Below are 18,740 nucleotides of genomic sequence, written 5' to 3'. Positions count from 1 at the left end.
AAATAAATTGTGGAAAATGAGGGTCTCATGCAGAATTTATGCAGGAAATCTGGAAAAAAAATTGGAACACAATATTTCGGTTTATATTAACCGAATTTTTTTAGCATGACAAAAATTCGGTTCGTATAAACCGCAGTACCCCAAAGGCAAAAACGGAAATTCAGGAAGTAAAAAAAAATGCGAGGGGTCGGGAGAGAAATCATCATAAACTACTAACTCCAAATCTTCAATTGATGCAGAGGCCATAGTCTCCACTATTTATTAGATCCAATAATAGCTCACTTATCTTCTCAATGGCCTTAAAGTCATTGTTATATTGTGGCAATCAATATCCACAAGACATATATCGATCATTAGTTGGTTTAGTGGTAATTGACGCTGAACTTGGTAGGAAGGGCCGTGGTTCGATCCCCGCAACTGCGATCGGAAGATGGCTGGAACCACTTGATGTCAGAACTGACCCCCGAACCAGATAAAACTGATGGTGAAAGTCAATATATATATATATATATATAGGGAGTACTTCAAGTGAGAGGAGAGTCTTATTATGAGAGATGAGAGGATGAAATATTGACCATTGGATACAAAGCAACGGTTAAAATTAAATAAAATACAATGTGCGTGCTGCACCCTGCAGAAACAGAAAAAACAAACCGCTTCGTCTTCTCTCTGCTTCATTATTCCACAAAATTCCTCATATCCTTGTACCCATTCATTCACCTCTCAAAGGATCTAGTTTTTTTAATCATATAGATAAATGGTGCGTCCATATCGATTCAAACTTTGGATTTTAAAGGATTGTGGTGATAAGAGCAGATTTTTAAATGTGTTAGGTTTTTGTTAAAATAATAAAATCGATAGAAAAAACTTAACGAATTGTTTGTGAAATTTCAATGGATAATGAGACAATGGAATTGTCAGTGTATCCATTTCTAATAAAACAAAAGCTTGTGCATTTATGGTGTGCTCATGCAATCCTGCCCCTTGTTTTAGAGAGATAGAAAGAAGAGGTGAAGGACCTTGTTCAGGAATGACAATGGGAGATGGAATGACAAATTGGATATCACGGATTTCGAATTTGTCAATAGATTTTTCTACATTCAAAGAATTAACCCAAATATGAATCGCAAACGTTCACAGAGGAGGCGACGGAGATTTGAAGCGCATAGTTTGATAAGAGTGATCAGGTGCGGTCACATTTTTAATGAATAATTTAATGCCAACCGTTGATTTTAATCTAGTGGTTATTAATCAATCCTCTCATCTCTCACAATAGCAACTCCTCTCACTTGAAGTGCTCCCTATATATATATATATATATATATATATATATATATATATATATATATATATATATATATATATATATATATATATATATATATATATATATATATATAAATATATATATATATATATATATATATATATATATAAAGATAACTACCAAAGTTAACTACCAATTACCTAGTTTTCGGTTCGACATTTTCCTAAAAAATTTACACTTAAAAATTCATTTTCACATTTAAATTTAAATATACATAAAAAATTACTACCTATTTTAATCGAACCTTTTTCGGGGGTTTGTTATAGAATCAAGTAGTTTCAGCTTCCTCCCGATCACAATTGCTTTAGATCGAACTGTGACCCTCCCTACCATGTTCAGCGTCAATCACTACTGAACCAACAAACGATTGGTTTTTCTGTTATAAATTAGCCCTTAACAAAAATATAAAAAAAATACATAAATTAAAATTTTTAAAATAAATAAAGTAAATATTGAAAATAAACTAAAATTTGAATAAATTTAGACAACATACCTTATCAAAAAAAAGAAAAAGAAAGGATAACATAGATATTCTAAAATAGAAATAAGGGAATTAAATATATTTGTCAATCAGTGTCATTTATTTGCGTCAAAAAATCAGTGTCATTTATTAATTCTTATCCAGCTATGATTATTTGGATAACTCTGAGCCCATTTCAGGTAAACAGTGACTCATTTTTCTTGGGCCAGAATAAACCCAAATCCACTTTCTTATTTTATTTATTTATTTATTTATTACATCATCAATTCATAACTAACGGCACCGTTTGTCCTAACATGAACAGATAAACGGCGGTGTCTGTCGACCGTATTTTTTTGTTGACTAGGTGTTCACTGAGTCATAATTAAAAACTATTTTAATTTAATCAACATTATTTTTTTCATTTCTGTAATTAATTTAATCTTTTATTTTGTTGTTGAGTTCAACATTCACCAACAGAAGAAGAAAAAGAACAAAAAAAAAAAAACGAAGTCAAAAGAAGCTTTGAAATGGTTTTACTGTGATCAAAATCAAACCTTATAAGGTAAAATAATTTGAAATGGTTTTACTGTGACCAACATATTTATTAATTATTATTATTACTATTGATTCTCATACCATATATATAGATCTTTGATTGGAAATCAAATCAAATAATAATAAAATAATTTTTGATTGGAAATTTTTAGGAAAAGGTAAAGGAGAAGAAGAATTAGGGTTTGAGTTAGAGAAGAAAAAGTTGAATTGAAATGCCTGAAGAGGATTTGGTTGATATCAAGTTTAGGTTATACGATGGTTCTGATATTGGACCATTCAGGTATTCTTCTGCTGCTACTGTTGATATGCTTAAGCAAAGGATTGTCTCTGATTGGCCTAAAGGTTTTTTTTCTTTACCCTTTTTCTCTTTAATTCTATTTGTATTTTTGTTTAGCTTTCATTTTTGGATTAGTTTATAACTTTAGGAAATGATTTTTTAAAATTTTTGAAATTTGTACATGGTTTTAATGAGTTGGATTTTATATATTTGTTCATGATGTGTTTGTGATTGAGTTCAAATTTTCTCGAAAACGGTTGTAAGATAATTGCTAAGTGTCACTTTAATTAATAAAAAAAATTCGGTTGGATGTAAAAATTTGTAAACAGGGTGGCGAAAGTAGGAGTTTCGTTTTGAGTTTGGCTGTACCGTAGAGTTGTGGCGTTATGCGTTTTTGTTAAAAGTTTGCGCTAAGGATTTGGGACTCTTTGGTCTTTGATGGTTGTGTCTATATGTGGTGTTGTTCGACTTGTTCAATTTAGAATCTATATCTATTACGGAAATTGTGATATTGATGATATTAAGAAAATTGTAGTTGTCTTGTATTAACTAAACTACGAACTATGTCGTCCATGACAAGCCCATTTTAGGTTTACTTTTACAAAAAGTAAGCATTTTCGTGATTATTATCATTATCAACAATAATACAAAAATGCTTACTTTTTCTGTTATGTGTTAGTTTAATGGTTATGATTATGAATGTGGGTTTATTTGGGCGTGAAAACTGACTGATGGGGAGAGAACACGAGTTTTCCATCATATTTTTCATTCACGCAAGCAAGCAAACAAGCTTCTAGCACTTGGTTTTGATCTGAATAGAGTAAAATATAATTTTCATTCACACACACAAACAAGCATCTAGCTCTTGGTTTAGTTTAAAGCTTGTCTTAATAGAATAAAATATTCTGGGATTTTCATTTGCCACTGTCAATATGCTGTCCTCATCAATATTCATTAAGGACATCAATGTAGGTTCATTTGCCAATACTGATGTTAAAAAAAAAAATCATAAGATTTCTTGCATTGCTGGAGCCAATCAAAGCTCTATTTAAGTTATGTTGAAATTGAAATAAGATATTCCATGCAAATAAAACAAGCTGGAACCAAATTAAAAATAGCAGAGCCGAACTAAGCCAAGAATATAGTATTATAGTATTCTGAGCAGGAATAAGAACTGAACAGAGAGCACTGAATCCCATGGTGAATAGACTGAAAAAGACTTGAACAAAGCAAAACTGGAGAGTCTCAGATGGTTGGAATGCACTACCACACATTGATACGTGAGAGTCATGCCAGTGCCAGTGTAGGTAAATAGAGCATAGGCATGCAGCAGGGAGGTTTTGGACAAGTTCTGACTGATTGGCACCACTTGATTCAAATGGAGGCATTGGTTTGTTTGAGTGGGATCAATGAAGGTGAAGAACTGGATCTAGCATCGGCGGGAAAGAGGAAAAGCCTGCCAGAAAAGTGAACACACCTATAAGTGTTAGCTGGAATGGTGCATGGAAGCCATAAGTAGGAGGGAAAACTAAAAGTGTGGTTGTTGTAGTTGGTGCTCAGCCAACAAGGACATAGTTACTAGACAGTGGTCACAAAAGAGTTGTTGGGTCATGAGGGAGTTGTTTGCTCAGCCAATGAGGACATGGTTACTAGACAGTGATCACAATAGAGAGGAAGGACAAACAAAAGGAGTTTCTGAAATTTTGGAATTCAGCAAGTGATGGAATTAAGCAACAGGAGATAATACTGCTCTGATGCTATGTCGAAATTACGTAGAAAAAGGTGGAATCGAGAGGCATAGTATATTCCACAGGTGATGAAAATATGGCTTCGATACAAAAACTAAGATGTTGATATGGTGTGTATGGTACAAAATACTGTCTAAAATTACTTACTGTATTATTGATCCAGTTCAAGTATGTATGCCACTAGTAAAAGCCCAAACTATTATGATTCCTAGCATAAAAAGGTTCATATAACAAAAGAACACTAATACTTTTAACAAGTTACTTCTGTTTTTGACCCTTTCCAAGAATATATGGAATATATTAATTTCTGGTCCACCTTGTTGTCTTACTGTAAAATGGTCGGAGACAACCATCAACTAGATCTCCGGGGCTTTCAAAATCTTGTTTAATATGCCTGTGATCTTGATATAATTGAAAGGTCATTGAGCATAAGAAATATATTAAACATAATCATTATAACATTAGGACTGTGTAAGAAGAATTGTGTTAGAAAGTTGTAGTCAAACTCTCTGCTAGGAAAATTTAGGCTCTTCGCTTATTCAATTCAAACTACAATTTTATTGCGTTTTTAGCTGAACAGTAGAATAAACATGGTTTTCATTTTAATTTAGTTGATATTGACCGATATTTTATGACCTTGTGATTATTGTTAATTCTAACAGGTTTTCAGCATTTACTTATTCTGTCAACTTGTTATGATGATTACGCATGTAGCTTCATTGGCTTCTTTTTTACAACTTATTGAGGATTATGTATAAATGGGTTCTCTCATGTGTTCTTTCATTGTATTGTTGTATTTTTTCCCCAAAATGTAGGCAAAACAGTCCTGCCAAAGTCAGCAAATGAAGTGAAATTGATTAGTTCTGGTAAAATCTTGGAAAACAACAAGACTGTTGGTCAATGTAAAGCACCATTTGGTGATATTGCGGGAGGAGTTATAATCATGCATGTTGTTGTACAGCCATCTCTAGCAAAATCTAAAACTGGTAAGTTTCGTAGTTTCTATTGGGAATGCATCTTTCTATTGGGAATGCATTTTGTCAGCTTTTGTTTTAAATTTATTGCTATGTTTACGTATTTGGTATGAAAATTAAATAGTGTTCATATCAGAACCAACTTCCACATGTTAGAACTTAGAAGCTGGATCTGCCTAATTGCATATTGCTTTGCTAATATTCGGTAGTAGAGTGATTTAAGAAACCCTTTGGAGTAATTCAGTCACTCGTTTTTTAATTAGACAAGTACAAATGGGTGAAAAACAAAACATTTGAGGGTGCTTGTAGATTAGATGAGTTAGCAGCCAGCTTTTCTTTGTATAAAACTCGTTTTTCAATTTTTTTCATTGCATTATAGGATTTTGTTACTTTGACCAGTTCGATGAATATTTTACAGTAGTTATTGAAAGCCAAAAGTAATATAGGATTTGTAACTATAGACTTTTGATATCTTATCTCATACACATCTCATCTGACTGGTATTTTGTCGAAAGTACTGGTTTTAGGAATGGCTGAATTAGGAGACAAATTAATTGGGTCTGACAGTAACCAAACATCTATATTTTTACTAAAAACACGTTTTTCCGATATAAATGTTTTGAAAATCGAACTGGACTGACCTGTTCAACAGGTTAGATTGGGAACAGGACCTTGCGCCGGTCCTGACAACTTAGAAAAACCGTGAGATATCTGGGTTAGATTCATCATCAAATATGAAGCATGTAATGAATTATGTTTTATTTTGCAAGAGTCCTACAATACCTTTGTTTTGAAGAATGAATAAATTAAAGTTTGATATTTGCATTTTTCATTCCTGAACAGAAAAGAAGATTGATGATTCACCGAAGAAGGTTGTATGTTCTTGTTCTATACTATGAAGACAGGTTGTGAGTTGGAGATGCTTTCATCAATCATCATCACTTGTGAACCACTGCAGAAACCATTCTGCTTGAACAAAATCCTTCTATTTTCAGCATTCCTGTGTAAAATACGTATACAAGCAATTATATATTTATAGAAAAGTTTGTGTTATTGGTGCTTGTGAAGAAGATGATGTCATTCTTTTATTACAACGTCTAAAAAGATTGAAAACAATGTAACCAATTGATTGCTACCATTATGCATGACGTTTTCACTTTGCATTTAATTATTGTGTGGAAAGATTTTTTAAAAAGAATGGAGAAGGGAAATTATTAGGAACAATAACACCATTTTACAACGGTCTGTCTCATGAGGATTGAATTTTGTCCCTTGAGGTTAAGTACACATAGTTGTCATTTAATTATGTGGAGGACGGAGGGATAGTAAGGTGATGGTTTTTTTTATTTGATTTTTATAAAGCGAATACAGAGTGACAAAATAAATGGATTTTTTTTTAATCTATTTTTCTTATTGTAAGAAAAAGTTCATAGATGAATTAATGAATTGTTTTTTAGACAATAGATGAATTAATGAATTAAAATGTTCATTTCCACGCTTTGTGTTGTATTCATCTATGATTTATGTGTGGGCATACATGTAAATAATATTTAAAAAAATGAATGAAATCTATTTAAACAACCAAAATGAGTGACTGTGGATGTTCTTTTGGGATACTTTACCGCAAATATTTACACATATATTAGTGACTAATATAAGAAAGTGACATGTTTTTTTTAAGCAAAAAGGATGGTAGCAATGAACTAACCAACCTCAAATATATTCAAATAGAAAACGAAAGACAATATGGAGGAGACATAAAACCTTAACTTCATCAAGTACAATATCTAAAGCTTTGGAAACCTAGTTTGTTTTTAACTAAATTATCAGAAATAAACATAGGAGCTTGATGCCAAAAAGTGAAAGAAGATAAAACACAACCATGATTTGTAAGAGAGTTTGTAATTTGATTTTCTTCTCTGTATATATGAGTCACTATGGCATTCAATTGACCAAAGCAAAACAAGCTATTGTTCCATCGGTTTCTTAAATTCCAAGAAATGACAGTGTTAGAGTTTTTGAATGCTAGGATCACAAGAGTTGAATCAGTTTCAATGCAGATGTTATGCCATTTCATTCTGTGAGAAACTTCTATTGCTGACATTGCTGCAGAGTTGAGCTTGATATGAGGAAGCAATGCCCAATGGCTCAGCAAAGCAATACAACAAATATGCATCATGATTCCTAAAAATACCTCCACACCCAGCTAAGCCAGGATTGCCTTTTGAAGCATCATCAATATTGCATTTAACTCAATTGAACAAAGGAGGTTCCCAAATAATTTCTTTGATGACAGGAGTTTTAGGATGATAAATGTTTACATTAAAATGTTTCAAAATGATGAATATTTACATTAAAATGTTTCAAAATTAAGTTTGCAAACCATCACCAAATATTGACTGCAAACTCACATTCAAAAAAAATGTGAAAGAAAGACTCCTCCGATTTGCACCAAAGATTGCACATAGAAGGCAAATAACAACCTCTAAATTTAAGATTTTCATAAGTCGGGACTTTATTACGCATCACCCTCTAATTAAACTAAAAAACTATTGCAAACAATAGGTATTTTTGTTAGTATTAACCATCTAAAGAATGATCTTTTAATCTAGAGTTCGGCCGTGAGATAAGTAAAATTTAATCAATAATTACGTCCATAAAAAATTAAGAGTTCATTAACTATTAGAACCTAATTACATGATTTATTTGAGCAAATATATAATAGGTTTTCAAAACGTGGTTTAACTATTCTTTTGATGGTTTAAATATGATATGATATGATTATAATATCAAGTACTAGTAATTAACTTGTTCAAAAAAAGTACTAGTAATTAATATGTTTAAATAATGATTACAGTAGTATGTTAACATGAAATCCGCAGTAGCTGCGAAAATATTTTGCTGAATAAACTAATATTTAAATTTTTATCTTTTGATAATCCAACATATTATGGCGGGTACTAATATGCACTATAAATTAATAGACGTTAATGCATTTAAATTAATAAGTTACACTGCTTTAATATGAATTCCGCAGTAGCTCACATGGCAAATTCAATTTCATGAATTCTGGGTTCAATTCCTGGCTGCGGAATAATTAATTTTTTATTTTACAAATTTATGTTATTTTTGGTAAAAAAGTTTAAACAAATTTTCGATGAATCCTCTGACAATTTTTCAATAAACCTCTCAAAATAAAAATAGATTTATTTTGTTAAATAAGAAACTAACAACAATATACCTGTAAACAAGCTACCTTGTCTTAAATATGTAATCATCTGTCAAATGACCAAATATCCAAATATTTTCTCATTGTATTTGATATTTATCAAATGTGTTATCGTGCATTATCAAACTTTGATGTTTCATCTATGTCACCTCTTACATATGTAGGGAACAATTTGATAGTTGTATTCATGTCTTTTTAGATGAATTCTTTGGGGTGCCACCTAGTTGAGATGTCTTAGTTGTCACCTTCATACTCTTTTGGCATTTAAAAGGAATTCATTATTTTTCTATATCGTCGCCACCGGATGAATGAAGGTATCAAGAAAATACTAAGATAGAATGAATTGTAAAACAGGTTTTATTAGTACACCTCGCATTCAGCCCGGGGATGGCATTTGCTACTCCAAGAGTCAAATTTTTATAGACTATATGATCCATTTGAGGATACCATATGATCTGATAAAGGAATAAACCCTTTCGCAAACTTCCTTCTCAATTTGGCAGAAGGTTTTTCAAGTGAATAAGTCATATTTTACCATATAGTTAAGTTTAAACGCTTTTGGAGAAGGAACTATTCCAAGAAATTTCGTGTATGTACGTAGAATTGCCTAAAATACCATGTTAATAATATTGTTTAATTAGCCAACAATCCAATCTTATCTACTGGGCCAGAAAATTTAGTCAGTAATTAAAAATCCAGGCAGAAATTATATACAATATTAATCTAAATGGTCTCATCCTAATCTCTCTAGTGAGGAACTCTGCGTGGGAAATTAAACCAGCCCACCAAAAATAATTAGTCTCCCAATGCCATCATAGATGCACCACTAAGTAGCCAAATTAATGCAGTTAATGAAGCTTTCATCGTTCTACTTTGTAGCTTGACTTGAAGACTTCTTTTCGAGTGATCGAACCTTGTCAAGCAGCTCTTGGATGGTATCTGACGCTTCCTAAAAGGAAAGACAAATCTTGTGAAGCTCATGATTATATTTTGGATTCTATTCAACAATACTAGTAAAAAAGTTTTACAACGACAATCGAATGAAAATTTATTATTTTGCCACAACACCTCACTTTTATAAGGGTAATTTGAAAATAATAATAATAGGACATGGAAATATGGTGATTTCTCATTGAATGTCGGTGTAAAATTAATTTCTATGCACCCGTAGATTGCTCCATTTTAATATGCACCCAATTAGATCACACCATAATATGTTATTTTCTTAAGTTGATTCCTAAAATATACCTACAAATATATATATTGGATGTGATTTGATTGGATGCATGTGTGAAAGAAATTAATCGCTTTTAATATATTATTATTATAGGGGGGAAAGAGGGGAATTAGATAAGAATGTCAAACCTGAAGCTTATTTCTCAAATTTCTTTCTTCAACATTACGTCTATCCCTCTCTCCAGAGAACACATCAATAATAGCTTCTTGTTCCCTATTCAAGTCTTCAATCGTTTTTTCGGCATCACGGAGCTGATAAAGAAAAAAAAAATTATGATATATGTTAAAATTAACCAAGGAAAAAGCAAATTTACAGGTTAGATGAATTCAATGTCCTCAAATTATGTTTCAATTTAGACATTATTATTTCTATTCACTCCATCCATAATTTGGACATAAAACTTGCAATGGACAACCCTGAGATGTAAATGAGAAACAGATTTATGTAAAAAAGCTTTGGGATCACATGGTGTCTAGTTACAGGTAAATGTGGAGTGTATAAAAGCAAGTTCAACAATATGAACACTAGCATTGGCTTCAGGGTAAAAATTGAGATCAGACCATATTAAAATTCAAACAACTTAATAGGAAGTTGTAGTAGCCCCCTAATATAAAGATGGCAAGACGACAAGTGAAGGAAAAGACACTTATAGAGGTGCAAGTAAGAAGAGTTGATAAGCAATTAAAAAGAGCAGCACCATCCTCATTAATTTATAAACAGGAAAAATAATCAACAATAATTCAGATGTTAACACAACTAAAAATGTTTATTGTGTTTAGTGGCTGGTAAAAGAACATAACTTAGGTGTCCCAGCTCACTAATCATCCACTGAACATGATTAACGATTATTTTTAGGTGCTTGAAAATTAAACATATGTATTAACTATCCAAATATACATAATTTTTAGGTGTTATAATATAAGTAATATTCTTTAACCACGATTTGTGTTCAAATATAAATCTGAAAAGTATGGTTAACGACGTTCAAAATCGTGGTTAAATGTGTTCAGTTGTTAAGTTGCAATACCTTGTTATATTTAATATTTAATTCAAGGATATTTAAGTACAATTTTTAAATAAATCTTTTCTCCCTTCCAAAATAAAAGGTCATGGCTCATACCCGAGCTTCAAGAGATTTGCATTTATCTTTCTCCTCTTGTAAAGCTTGTGATAATATTTCTTCCTCTCTCTTCTCTAATCTAGAATCCAGAAACAATAAAATGGAGAAGGATAAGAGTGAATGAATTATAATTATATTCAATAAACGAATGAATAACCATCGATTTAATCTCTAAACTATTACTCTCTCCAATTTAGTCTCTAAACTATAAAAGTATAAGAAATAATCTTAAACTATATGAAATACATCAATTTTGTCTCTAATATCTTAATAGCATGTACTAAATTGACATATTTTATATACTTCACGGATTACATACTATATTTAAATAGTTTATGGACTAAATTGGAAGCATGATAGTTTAGGGACTAAATTGATGGTTTATTTATAAATAACCCAAGATGTGGAGTTAAATTTCTAAAATTACAATTTACCTCTCCTTCAACTCACGATTCTCTTTTCTCAACTGTTCTAGAGATGATAAATCATACTGTGGTTGCTCGTGATCATTAACATCTTTTCCCTGAAATCAACAACTGGTTAGGAGACATTTCCAAATGACACAAAACAGGAAGAAAAATCTCAAAATACACTGCCGTTTTAGGCTTCTAGTCATCTTGGCCAGAGTCATAACTCATAATGCAGTTTTATTAATCAGTTCCACCGAAAGTCGTTTTGCGATATCCATGTTATCAATCACATTAATTAAAATCATCAATGCCTTAGAATTTCACATTATGACTGATGGTTCCCTCGTAAGATATTATCAGGAAAAAATGCTTACATAACATCCAATGAAATTACAATAACATGCTCTATAGATTAAACTTATGTGTTTTGAATATCCTACCGGCTTTAGTTATAACACGGACATTAAATAGTTTAAAATGCAAATCGCATACCACGGTCAGCAGATTTGTGTTTTAGCATTCTTGTGTATCGTAAAGGGTTGCAGACTTGCAGTATTAAGACATAATTATAGATTCTCATAGCATTCTTGTGATTTAAGGCCATTGCTTTAACCTGAAACCCATATTCTCATCACCACCTCAAAAGTAAGACCTAAGCTCTGCCAGGTTCGGTGTTTAGAAATACGTCGGTTTTACTTCCTATGTTGTTTTAATGTCCTTGGTCACTCTTTGTGCATTCATGTGTTTGGGTAAATGCAGCACATTTACTCAGAAGTTAATAGATTACCAAACCCGCCCTTAATCAAGTTGCAAAACATGCATGTATACTAGCAGAAAAAGAGAGATGACAGAAAGAGAGGAATACGGCAATATGCACAACCTTTTGGGTAAATGCAGCACATTTACTCAGAAGTTAATAGATTACCAAACCCGCCCTTAATCAAGTTGCAAAACATGCATGTATACTAGCAGAAAAAGAGAGATGACAGAAAGAGAGGGATACGGCAATATGCACAACCTTTTGGTTAGATCTTTGTGTAGGCCGCATGGTGTTTCCCCTTGGTGTTTGATCCTTGTGTAGACCCTTTGCTTGGTTCTTTGATGAGGCATTATCATTTTGATCACTGTCGCCAGCAGCATATGATGATTCTTCCGATGAACTTTGATTCCTACTCTCAGGGGAAACTGACGAGCGACCATTTCTGTGTTCACTATCTCTTTTGGATTCTGTTCGTATATGTTTCCGTTTCGAGTGTGAATACAGTTCTGTTTCAACTGGTGTTGTCTTTCCATTTGTGGCCGAAATTTTCCTTTTAGGTCGAGATGATTCTTGAACAGTGTCGGGTGATGTCTCTACAAAACAAGTTACATTGATTGAAAATCACACGGTTGTCCATAATAAGATATCACTCACCCTGACCTAAGCAAGCACAATATGTATCAAACTACACCAAAGCAGTCCTCGTACCTTTATCAGCAGAACTACCGTTTTGTTTTCGATTTGAAGTATAGCCAATTTTATGGCAATTAGCTCCCCTAAATAAAGTACAAATAAACAAATTAGTGAAACAACAATTCATAGTTTATGCACGTAATATTATAAATAACCCAATGGCAAATCAAGAATACCAATAAGTTTTCTGCATTTGTATCAGCCGTTGCTCCAGTCTTGATAAAACTAATGTACGTTCAAAGCCTTGCTTGTCATGAGCAGGTTCAACAAAGTTGGCTTCCAATACGCCTGCAAATAAATACAAATGGTCATTATATTAAAAATGCATAACCAATTTCATAAGAGGCCCTCAAAAGAACTGAGAAAATGTGCAACCTATGACCCCACGCCCACCACTTCCTGCTGGATTCCAGATCCTCCAGAATGGCTGACAATCATGAAAAGCACGAGTAAGAATAAATTCTAATTACAAGGCACCTTCACAAAACAAAAAACACCAACTACCCCCAAGTCAATTGTTTTATCATAGAAAGACTTTTGCATTTAATCCCTCCAAACAAAAAGTTAATTCTTCGAGTTAATTTAAAGCTTTGATTGTTTGAACAAAAAGTTAATTCCAACCAGTTAATTTAATTCAAAAGAGATTTCCTCGTAAGTCATCACAGGATTGGTTTAAAACAGAAACAGAAAAACCATTTTCAGAACAGATCCCAACAAACACACAAGATTAATAAACCCTAACAACCAACATAGGAGACAAACTACAAAATCATGATGCTAAGAAAACAATACAAATTATTATATTTATTATGTGATATTGTGTACGTATATAGAACTTGTTCTAATGTTAAATGGCGGTAGATTAAATCAATAAAGACATGTAGAGAAGATAATAATGTTCACCATCCTTTGGTAATCATAATAAACTTTACCTTGATGAGTCGATTCTTATGATAAACATTGAACCCTGAAACATTAATATGATGTTTTGCATCCTTGACAAAGCCAATAGTAACAGTAGCAACCATCTGTCACAAAAAAATGGTGAAATCACACAGCTGTACACGTTAGGAAAATCGAACTTCAAATTTAATTTAAAAGACAGTACATTTGAATCCTTTAAAATCCCATCAGCAACTCCAGATTGAGGCCTGTATGTGACCTCCTGAGCCATCATCATATCATTGACTATATTGTGATGCAAAACATCTTTCCCACGAAGAACAATTCGGAAGCCTCGAGGAAACCTTAGATATAAAATTGAAGCATAACTCTGCAATGACAATAAAGACACCAAAGTCAAAATACATGCCTATACTAAATATGAAATTGGCCCAAAAACAAAACTTGTTCATTATTTCAACTAGGTTGCTTTATAGAGTAGATGTTGTCTAATTAATTCTCTATTTTCAAATTTGAAAACTTATAGTTAATGTGTTGCTTATCTTAAACAATTAGCATTGATAGTTACTTGTATAGGCTTACCCTCAGCGAATGTCGATAAGTTAAGTAGTGTGTAGAGTTGGGATAACTTTTAGCCATCTGAATGTTTTTCTCATCTCGATGTACACCTCTTATTTGAACATCCTGAAATAAAAACAAACAAAAATGTATATGGAATTTATTTAATAAAAATATATTTTGTCGGGACAAGAAGCATGTGTCTCAGTTATCGGACATACATGTGGATCGTCATCAAAATTGAGTTCCAGCTGACCTTGGTCATCCTCCCAGAGATTGTATATAATTACCCGTGTACCTTGATCTTTCAGCAGGTTGAACTAAAAATTGGATAAGTCATATGAGTAAGAACAACACTTAATTGACATACAAACATATAACTTGATGACATAGTGACATTGGGCAATAAGCACGGAGAAAATGAAATGTCAAAAAATAAAAGGATAATATTGATACTCTCTCTTTAAATAGCATGTGATTTTTATTTTATTTTACGAAGAATAAATAGCATGTGATTACCTGACGACGCAAGTCGGCCTCATCAGAAAATGGTGACCACTGAACAATCGTCTCAACATTATTATCCCAATCATCCTGAGAAGTTCGTAAAATTCTTTTCCATTCCTGTCCATCTCTTTCGTAGTCCAGCTTTCGTTTTCAGCATAAATCACAGTTAGATGCATAATAGAGAATATAACTTCAAACAAAACCAAAATCAATAAGAAAACACCTAGTCTATGAATGTCTAGCACAGAATTAATGTCTTAAGTGCTTTTATAAAAAAACATTAATCTTGATGTGTCTCAATGACATATCAAATAACTTCAGGTTTATGTAAAAAATTATAGAAGTTATTAATATAATATAAATTTTTAATCCAACAGTGAGTTTTGTAAAACATGTATTCAGTAAAAAAATTATTGACCAATGTAACACTACCACCTAAGTGTTACACTGGTGTAAGACAAAACAAATTACCATGGGCACTACAATGTCTTCCTTCCCTGTATTCTTCAAAAATGTATAAGACAGCAACCCTATGCTCTGTGTAGACCTAATAAATATGTCCAGGTCACCTAGTTAGATATAGAAGCATGCCATGAAAAACGAAGATGGTAAAATATGAATATAATATAGAATCATAGATAGTAGACTAGAGAGTAGACACAGAAGCCAGACAAACCCATCCTCAAGCACAATCAACAGCGGCATTTTACTTGTGGGGCTTATTTGAATGTCTTATTACATGAGCTCTTAACTAGGTGTTTGGTCAGGTTATAAAAAAAACTTATAAGTATATGGTTTTTGTTTGAGTATAGAAGTAAGACTATACGGAATGTAAGATTAGCAATTGGCGAAGAAATCCTACTTTAAAGGTGAAAGTTGGATGCCATACCACAAGTTACACAATTTAAATATATTGGGTATATTGTACTGAATGACGAAGAAATATAGGGAGATGCATACCATTATATTCAAGCGGGATGGATGAAATGGCGGAGAGACTTAGGGTTTTTATGTGATAAAAGTAAAATTTTATCAACCAAAATTGTGAAACCTAAATGTCTATGTCTATCGTAACTATCCACATTCTAACTCAGTAAAAAAGCAAAACAATTAAAACATAAATGAGTTTCCTTGATTACTAGTAGAAGAAAAACAAAACAAATTTTAAACTAATTCAGAATTTAATTTTCCCTATATGAAGAACACGTCTCAAACATGTAAGTAAAATTGAATGAAGCAATAAGAAAAACCAATCAAACCTCTTCCCTTCTTTTCCTTTACATTGGGAGAACACAATTACATCAGCCCCAAGCCTCATGGTACTTGTTTTAAATCCATTTCCATCTATCACAAGAAGCCACGAAGAAAAAATCAGTATACCTTTTTAAATGAAATGCTCAACAATTATATTCTGTAATGCATTAAAGATTTACATTGTCCGATTGTATTTGCCAGCTTGCTTTTCTCGGAATATCCCAGCGACATGCATTGACGGATTTTATCAGGATTCATCCCACCGCCGTTATCTGAAATAAGAATAAACAATCAAGCATTTGAAATTTTGGAACACAGAAACAGAAAACCAGGCAAGCACAACAATTTTGCAAGGACTCTTAGCACAAGACATTCATAATTTAAATTTCAAAAACAACTTTTCCACATTTTCTTTTTATGCCAAATTAAGCTTGCAATATCAGATACGTAGATATTTCTTGAATACTCCTATAATACTTATGGATATGTATCCTAGAAGAATCCAAGTTCTATTATTGTTTAAAAATATATATATTACAGAATATGTTTAAAATACTTTGTGGATAAGTTAGTTTTGTAGGAGTTGAGTTAGGCCTCAAATCCAAATTCTAAGAACAACAATGAACTATCACCCTTTTTCATTTTTCTTTCCATAGACTGAAATAAGTAAACGGTGGATAGATTAAAAAATACCTTCTATTAGCAACATCTTGGAGTTATCTTTCTTACTCACAACCATATCTACATTTACATATGTGGCACCATTACAAACCTGAAATCAAATTCAAGTAAGTCACAGACGAAAATAATAACAATCAGTGCTTATTTAAAAGATGTGAAGCAAGGAATACCTCATCCAATGCATTGTCCAAAAGCTCAGCAAAAGCTGCAGAAAAACAATCAAAGTATGGAATATTACGATAAGTCTCAAAGGGATGGGGAACAGGAAAATAAGTTCACTCAATATTATGAAAATAGTTAACAATGGCTACAAATATGCTCACTTTACCTCCAAGAGCCCACTTATGACTTGTGGCATTAGAGTGTAGAAACTTGGGGTGAACCCTGACATGATCCATACCAACTGCAGATTTTACAAGAAATATCAGTCTATAATTGCATTTTCAAGAACATGGGCAAACTCAATTAACTTCAGGTTTTAAAGCCAGAAAAAATTAATTAAAAACCAACCAGAAACATATAGACAAGAAAAAACATTGAGAACAATCCAGGGCTTCATTAGTCAAAAAACCAAAAACAGGGTTTCTTGAATGGGTAGACTAAATACATTGCTTTTTCAAAGAATCTAAAAAGTTAATTTTTCCTTATATATGAGACCGGAGGGAGTACTTAGGAGCTTTGAATAACATTATTTAAATCAGTGTTGACAATCGCCCTATAGTGTTATAGCTCTGCTACAGCAACTATCTGACTACACTTTGTACTAAATCATGTATCGTAGAACAATAATGGTTTCTTAGGACTATAGTTTTTTTTTTTTTTGGCTTTTCACCACCAGTTTAATCTGGTTGGTTGGGGGCCAGTTCTGGCATCGAGTGGTTCCAGCCCCCTCTCAATCGCAGTTGTGGGGAATCAAACCAACTAACTGATTGGTAGTTGTTTTTTAACTATACTAATTAGAACCCCCAATGAGGTTGCTGCAGCTATTAACTACATCAGAAACATGCATTCTGAAACAATGCATAACATGCATGCTAAGGATCTGTTTGGCTTTGTCTTTTTTCATCTTCTAAAACCAGTTACAAAATACAATGTGATAAAATTCATTCAGTTTCAATTTCAACACATTTTAAAAATAGTAACAATTTCAATCATCACTTCACTGTAAAGATTCATAATAAGTAATAACAACAAAACACAAGCCCTAGAAGGAAAAAAAAATTATTAAAAAAAGAAAGCCTCACCAGTTGAAGATTCAAAGCCACCGCTAGGAGTACCATCATAGTCTCCTGCTTTCCAGAACTGCTTACAACCCTTAAGTGCAAAGCCAACACTCCTATTACTCCGGTTAGCCGAAGAACCACAGTCCGGTGCCGGTAAAGACAGAACAGCATTGTTCGACGGCGCCGGTGGAGGTAACGGACTTAGAAATCCAGCCGGTAGAACCGCTCCTTTATCATTAACCTTTCTTTTCTTGGAAGGACTTTCAATCGTGTTAACAACACTAGCAACAACCGATTCTAAATCACCGTCGGAATCGGAATCGCTGCTACTACTACTGCTACTGAGTTCGATAACCGAGTCAGGAGGAGGAGGACAGGTGTTTCTTCGGAGTTTCTTTGGAATGTCGAAGGTTTCTTCTTGTTTGACGTGAACATCCATTGGCAGAGAAAGGAAGAAGAAGAATATTCTAGAAATTCAACAGCGGTTAGAAATTGAAATTAAATAAGAATGTTTGAAAAATAGAAAACGGTAATTGTTGTTTTAAAAGAAGAAGATGGAACGATTCGTAAGAGTTGAGGAAAGAAAATATGAAAGGTTTTATGTTAATCTGTGTGTTTGATTGGTAGAAGGAAATTGTGATGAAATTGGTTTAGGTTTTATTGTTTGGGCTGCTTATATGGTATTGGCATTGGGGGTTCATTTATTTTTTTACTAATTAAAAACAAATTATTTAGGCTTTGACAAAAAAAAAATTATTTAGGTGTTTGTTAATTATTAATGATAAATATATAAGGGAAGTAAAAAGTAGGAAATATATATA

At 32.6% G+C, this 18,740-nt stretch overlaps 2 protein-coding genes across 4 annotated transcripts; one reads left to right on the top strand and one right to left on the bottom strand.

Moving 5' to 3' along the window:
• Window positions 1-2,196: 2,196 nt before the first annotated feature.
• LOC123916008 (membrane-anchored ubiquitin-fold protein 3) lies at window positions 2,197-6,512 on the top strand. Of its 2 annotated transcripts, none has more exons than XM_045967327.1 (4): window positions 2,197-2,352; window positions 2,504-2,687; window positions 5,186-5,356; window positions 6,188-6,512. In XM_045967327.1, exons 2-4 carry the CDS (start codon window positions 2,558-2,560, stop codon window positions 6,241-6,243), a joined length of 357 nt encoding a protein of 118 aa, XP_045823283.1. In that variant the 5' UTR covers window positions 2,197-2,352; window positions 2,504-2,557; the 3' UTR covers window positions 6,244-6,512. The 2 variants fall into 2 exon arrangements, with proteins under 2 accessions (XP_045823283.1, XP_045823282.1); XM_045967326.1 differs by having other exon boundaries at window positions 2,199-2,352; window positions 2,498-2,687.
• Window positions 6,513-9,210: 2,698 nt separating this feature from the next.
• On the bottom strand, window positions 9,211-18,571 carry LOC123916007 (protein MICRORCHIDIA 7-like). Of its 2 annotated transcripts, XM_045967324.1 has the most exons (20): window positions 17,941-18,571; window positions 17,025-17,099; window positions 16,867-16,901; window positions 16,709-16,787; window positions 16,195-16,287; window positions 16,021-16,105; window positions 15,233-15,308; window positions 14,774-14,902; window positions 14,476-14,574; window positions 14,279-14,380; window positions 13,902-14,066; window positions 13,726-13,821; window positions 13,169-13,220; window positions 12,970-13,081; window positions 12,809-12,876; window positions 12,359-12,693; window positions 11,365-11,453; window positions 10,931-11,009; window positions 9,939-10,061; window positions 9,211-9,522 (listed from the first exon to the last, which is right to left on the bottom strand). In XM_045967324.1, the coding sequence occupies exons 1-20, from the start codon at window positions 18,356-18,358 to the stop codon at window positions 9,442-9,444; spliced, it is 2,391 nt and encodes a 796-aa protein (XP_045823280.1). In that variant the 5' UTR covers window positions 18,359-18,571; the 3' UTR covers window positions 9,211-9,441. The 2 variants fall into 2 exon arrangements, with proteins under 2 accessions (XP_045823280.1, XP_045823281.1); XM_045967325.1 differs by lacking the exons at window positions 10,931-11,009; window positions 11,365-11,453 and having other exon boundaries at window positions 17,941-18,550.
• Between the last annotated feature and the right edge of the window lie 169 nt (window positions 18,572-18,740).

This window comes from Trifolium pratense, linkage group LG3, assembly GCF_020283565.1.
Source record: "Trifolium pratense cultivar HEN17-A07 linkage group LG3, ARS_RC_1.1, whole genome shotgun sequence".
NCBI classification, from domain to species: Eukaryota; Viridiplantae; Streptophyta; class Magnoliopsida; order Fabales; family Fabaceae; genus Trifolium; species Trifolium pratense.
This window is presented reverse-complemented; position numbering and strand designations above follow the sequence as displayed.